The sequence below is a fragment of the Nicotiana sylvestris genome, chromosome 6 (assembly GCF_000393655.2).
Source record: "Nicotiana sylvestris chromosome 6, ASM39365v2, whole genome shotgun sequence".
In the NCBI taxonomy this organism is placed as follows: domain Eukaryota; kingdom Viridiplantae; phylum Streptophyta; class Magnoliopsida; order Solanales; family Solanaceae; genus Nicotiana; species Nicotiana sylvestris.
Genome location: NC_091062.1, coordinates 76,800,921 through 76,807,293, shown reverse-complemented (window position 1 = coordinate 76,807,293; position 6,373 = coordinate 76,800,921). Strand labels below are relative to the sequence as shown.

The window sequence follows — 6,373 nt, the reverse complement described above, 5'->3', positions numbered from 1 at the left end:
GTAACTAAATTTTTGTTATTCTATTCTCTTACAGATGGTGAAGACACATGCTATTGGTTAGGACGGACAACCACTAGTACCACCAGTTGGGGCCGCGAGAGGCTGAGGTCGCAGTAGAGGCTGTGGCAGGGGCAGAGGTGCAGCCCACACAGCAGCTAGAGCGTCACCTGCAGATCAACCAATCTCCCCAGTTCAGGATCAGGTCCCGGTTGTAGATGCACCAGCGGGGCCATCTTAGGCACCAGTTATGCCTATTGTTATTTAAGGCGTTTAGGATGCCTTGGCTCAGATCTTGACCGGGTGCACCAGTCTTGCTCAGGCAGTCTCTGTTCAGGGCTATGTGGTCCAAGTCATGTGTGATGATGAGCAACGTAGATTGGATAGGTTTGGGAGGCTCCAGCCTCCGACTTTCAGTGGTGCAGAGGGCGAGGATGCCCAGGGTTTCTGTTACATCTCGCGTTTTTCGTACGTTAAAGTTTCGTCTTCAGCAAATTGACGTAAACTTGGGGATGATATTACTTGGAGGTTAGCATATTTATAACAAGCGATAAATAAGTGTCATGAAGGATAAAGGATGCACGAATTAGAAAAAACGAGTTTCGTTGAAAATGGCCAATTTGAGATAAAATACGGATCAAGTGATAGTACCCGGTAATTATAAACTAGTACCATGCAAGGTACCATATGACCACGATAGTATAATGTATAATGTATATATAAAGTATATTAAAAATAAGTAAAATTTTAAGTAATTTGGGGCAATTTTTAAATTATGCTGGTAATTAATTAATTACCGGGTAACAGAACATTACCCAGTTAACTAACAAGTGGATAAAGATTAATTATCCCACCCCCAACCCCACGTGGCAGCTTGCCATATTATAAGGAATGACAGCCATTTCTTGCTAGTGCCATGAAGATACCATGTATTTCATTTTCAAGACTTTGACTAATCAAAGTCTTTCACATAAAGACTAAACAAACTATACTAATTTCATTTGAAATGTTCCAAAACCAAGAACAGAGACGTAAGACCTCACATTACTTACTGGATGTTAGCCATTTTCTTTTCAATCGATTCCTACAAAAAAAAAAGCAAGAATTATTAAGATCTTAGCAACATAATTGCATTTTGCGATTCTATAGGAGTACGGTGCAACCTGTTCCAAGAATATCATACGGATTTTTCCCTACTCCAGGTATATTAAGGCTAAGCTCTTCCTTCATTTTGCATGATCTCATAATTACAAAAGTTTGATAACGAGTCATAAAGAAAAATTCATATCCCGGAATTTACGTATATTTTGCTAGTCTTGCAAGTTACATATATTTTTCTAGTTTTGTAAGTTACGATATTTCTCTTATCGGGACTTCACATTCAATTGATTATTTCTTTCTTCTAGTTAAGAGAGCAGAGAATTTATCTATACAGTATTAAAGTATTTTCATTACCGTCGAGCTATAATCGATGGACAAACCCCTATTGGGCAACCTCTGATCAGATGGTAAGATATATACAGAGCCTAGTATGGCCGAGTGCCTATGAGTAAGCCTACTATGGCAGAGCAGTTATATATATATATATATATATATATATATATATATATATATATATATATATATATATAGAGAGAGAGAGAGAGAGAGAGAGAGAGAGCGAGAGCCTTATAGGGCCGAAAAACTATTTTACTCACTATATTGAGTGAGTTAAGTCAGTATCAGCAGATGAGCATATCTTCAGATTTTATTTGACTCCCAGATGTTTTCAATTATTATATTATCAGTTCAGTTTCAGCTTTAGTATATTGCCTTACATACTCGGTACATTATTTCATACTAACGTCCTTTCCTAGAGGCGCTGCATTTCATGCGTGCAGGTTCAGACAGACAGATGGGTAGACCTCCTTAGTAGGTGTTGCCCGAATTCATCTTTATCGGTAATCTCCCCTTCTTTTGGAGTTTCCGAGTCTAGCAGTGTGGTGTATATCTTGTGTATATATGTAGATAGGTTATGGGTAGGTCGAGGCCTTGTTCCGATCATAGTACATCTACCAGTAGAGGCTTGTAGACATATCTTGTCGGGTAGTATAGTATGTTGGGCTTGTAGGCCTTGTACATATATTTTGTTGGCTTGTTAGTTGTAGTAATTATGACGGCCTTGCCGGCCCAGCTTTATGTTGACATTAGTCTCCATTTAGTTTTATATTTTGTATCGCACATTATCTTGTAATATGGCCCATATCCAAATACGACATTACATGTTTAGAGTCTCTTAGTCGCAAGTGGTACGCAAGGATAGATGAGGCACTAGGTGCCGGTCTCACCCCCGGGCTCGAGGCATGACAAAAGTGGTATCAGAACAGTTCTGTCCTAGGAAGTCTACAAGCCATGTCTAGTAGGGTCTTGTTTATAGATGTGTGGTGCACCACATTATATAATCAGGGGACTACAGGGCATTTAGGAGTTGGTTACCCTTCTTTCAAATCTTAATCGTGTTGTAGCCCTGAGTTATAGGAGATTTGAGTTAAAATTATGTGTTGACATTTGCATGCACATATGACGGTAACTAGGAAGACTACGGCTAGCCAAAGAAGAGAAACAATAGTAGGTGAGGGGACTAGCAGGGTACCCCCAGTAGATGGGGCCCAATCAGAGTCGCAGGGAGAGACCCCTACCCAACAATTACCTACTTCTCCACCACCTGAGGAGATTCCTAGGGAGATCGCACATCCAGTTCCCTCTCCGCTTCCATCAGATTAGGACTTGAGGAGTGCGGTGCATTTGTTGGCACAGTTGGTAGCTACCCAACAACAGGCTAGGGCATCCGCTAGTGCAGGACCATCTGAAGGATCTGGGAGTTCAACGATCCAAGAGTTTATTACTTGGATCCCTAGAGTTCACAGGGACAGATTAGAGGGAGGACCCGCAGGATTTCATAGATCATCTTCATAGGATCTTTCGGGTTATGCATGCCACGGAAAAAGAGGCGGTTGAGTTAGTAGCTTTTCAACTTCGATATATAGCCATCCTCTATATGAGGGATAGGAAAGATCCAGGGGACGTGATGCACCTCCTGCTATTTGGGAGAATTTTTCAGATGCCTTCCTTGACCAGTACTTAGCACGAGAAATCCGACGGTCCCGACTCGATCAGTTTCTAGCTCTCAAGCAGGGCAATATGAGTGTTCGAGAATATAGTCTCCGTTTAACACATTGGCCAGATATGCACCATCCATAGTTGCTACTACGCGGGATAGAATCCACATGTTTATAGCAGGGTTAGCCACAGAGTTGACCGAGGCATATGCCACCAGTGCATTGCAGGATAGTATGGATATATCCCGGATTTAGGCCTTTGCCCAGAATATAGAAAGGGGTAGGCGTCGGTAGTAGGGTATGGAGAGGACTAAGTCAGGGCAGCATAAGAGGATGAGATTTACAAGGTCTCAGGAGCAGTCTCAGGGTAGTTACAAGCCCCAGTACTTCGAACAACCACCTAGACCTCCACCACCTCAGCTACAGGGTTGAGAGTATGACCATAATACTCAGTTAAGACTAGGTGAGAGCTCTCAGGCGCCAAGTTTGCAGTGATAATGAGGTTCAGGGAAGACATGGCCAGTTCCGCCGCGGTGTGCCATCTGCGGTAGAGGACATTTGGGCCAATGCTGAGCTGGTTCCGATGCTTTCTATACATGTGGACGTCCGGGGCATATGATGCAAGATTTCCCAAATAGAGATTTTGGAGGAATGGCGCAACCAGCGAATTCAGCAATAGGATTAGCTATGTCCGTGCATCCTTCAAAGTGTGAGTCTCAGTCTTCGACTGGTACAGGTCGAGGAAGAGGTAGAGAGTCCAGTTCAGGTGGTAGCCAAAATCGTATCTATGCGCTAGTAGGTCGACAGGACCAAGAGTCCTCACCAGACGTTATGACAGGTATGTTGACCATTTGTTCTCACGATGTTTATGCCTTGATAGACCCGGGTTTTACTTTATCGTGTATTACCCCATTTGTCGCGAAGAAATTTGGTATAGTTCCTGAAATACTAAGTGATCCTTTTGCGGTATCTATACCGGTCAGAGAATCGATTATCGCTAAACATGTTTACCAAGGTTATACGATATCAGTTTGTGGTCGTCAGACCTCAGCCGACCTAGTTAAGCTAGAGATATTGGATTTTGATGCTATCATGGGCATGGACTGGTTGGCAGCTTGTTATGGCACAATTGATTGTCAAGCAAAGACAGCCAAATTTCATTTTCCGAGCGAGCCAGTCCTTGAATGGGTAGGTAATATAGCGACACCTAGAGGTAGGTTTATTTCCTATCTGAAGGCAAGGAAAATGATTGCAAAAGGGTGCATTTATCATACTGTGCGAGTTAAAGATGTGAATGCTGATATAACTACACTTCAGTCTATTCTAGTAGTCAAAGAGTATACGAATGTATTTCCAGATGAACTTCCAAGTATTCCTCCAAAGCGAAAGATTGATTTTGGCATTGATTTGCTTCTAAGAACGCAACCAATATCCATCCCTCCGTATAGAATGGTACCTACCAAATTGAAGGAGTTGAAGGAGTAGTTATAAGATTTGCTGGAGAAAGGTTTCATCAGGCCCAGTACTTCACCTTAGGGTGCACCGATACTGTTTGTGCGTAAGAAAGATGGCTCACTAAGGATGTGTATCGATTATAGGCAACTGAACAAGGTAACTATTAAGAATAAGTATCCCCTTCCAAGGATAGATGACTTGTTTGATCAGTTGCAGGGAGCTAGATGCTTTTCAAAGATAGATTTGAGGTCGGGGTACCACCAGGTCAGAGTTCGGGAGAAAGATATTGCCAAGACAGCCTTTAGGACCTGATATGGCCACTTTGAGTTCCTTGTTATGTCCTTCGGGTTGACGAATGCACCTGCCATATTTACGGACTTGATGAATAGCCTATTCCGGCCATATTTGGATCTGTTCATGATAGTCTTTATTGATGATATTCTGCTTTATTCACGTTCAGAGGATGATCATGTGGATCACCTGCGAGCGGTACTCCAAACCCTCCGTGATAATAAATTGTATGCTAAGTTTTCTAAGTGTGAGTTCTGGTTGAAATCCATAGCATTCTTAGGGCATATTGTATCCGACGGAAGTATAAAGGTAGATACTCAGAAGATTGAGGATGTGAAATCTTGGCCTAGACCTACCACTCCGACATAGATTCGTAGTTTCCTAGGCTTAGAAGGATATTACCGGAGGTTCGTAGAGGGTTTTTCTTCTCTTTCAGCACTATTAACAAAGCTGACGCAGAAAGCAACTAAGTTTCAGTGGACACAGGCCTGTGAGCAGAGTTTCCAAGAGCTTAAGAATAGGTTGACCTCAGCACCAGTTCTAGCACTTCCAGAAGGTCCAGATGGTTATGCCATGTATTATGATGCCTCCAGTGTTGGGTTAGGATGTGTCCTGATGCAACATGGGAAAGTAATTGCGTATGCTTCACGGCAGTGAAAGAAGCATGAGCGAAATTATCTGACCCACGACCTCGAATTAGTTGCGGTTGTCCATGCTTTTAAGATATGGCGGCATAATTTATATGTTGTTCATGTTGATGTGTTCATAGATCATAAAATCCTCTAATATATCTTCAAGCAAAAATAGTTGAATTTGCGATAGAGGCGATGATTGAGTTATTAAAAGACTATGATGTTAACATTCTCTATCATCCAGGGAAAGCTAATGTTGTAGGAGATTCCATAAGTCGCCGATCTATGGGTAGCTTAGCACATGTAGATGTCGAAGAAAGACAATTAACTAGAGAGATTCATCAATTGGCTTGTTTGGGGGTTTGGTTAGTTGACTCTGGTAATGGAGGAGTTATACTCCAAAATACTGCAAAATCATCTCTCATAGCTGAAGTAAAGGAGAGGCAGTACGAGGACCCAGAGTTAGTTGAATTAAGAGCGGGTTCCCCAATAGAAGAAGCCATTGTTAGAACCCAAAGGAAATGGGGTTCTCAGATACAGGGGTCGTTTGTGTGTTCTAGATGTAGCAAGGCTACGAGACAGGATTATGTCAGAGGCACATTATTCATGGTACTCTATCCACCCTGGGTCGATGAAGATGTATCATGACATTAACGAGGTGTATTGGTGGAGCGATATGAAGAAGAACATTATTGAGTATGTCACTCAATGCCCTAGTTGCCAGTAGGTGAAGATAGAGCACCAGAAGCCCGGAGGGCTAATGCAGACTATAGAGATCCCGACATGGAAATGGGAGGCGATAAACATGGACTTTATCACAGGTTTACCTCGTTCTCAACGTAAGTTCGATTCCATATGGGTGATAGTCGATATGCTCATGAAATAAGCTCATTTTATACC

At 42.3% G+C, this 6,373-nt stretch overlaps 1 protein-coding gene across 1 annotated transcript; it reads left to right on the top strand.

Annotated features, from left to right (window-relative positions):
- Positions 1-3,746: 3,746 nt before the first annotated feature.
- Positions 3,747-5,498, top strand: LOC138870800 (uncharacterized). The gene is made up of 2 exons (XM_070148640.1): positions 3,747-4,547; positions 5,301-5,498. Exons 1-2 carry the CDS (start codon positions 3,747-3,749, stop codon positions 5,496-5,498), a joined length of 999 nt encoding a protein of 332 aa, XP_070004741.1.
- Positions 5,499-6,373: the final 875 nt, after the last annotated feature.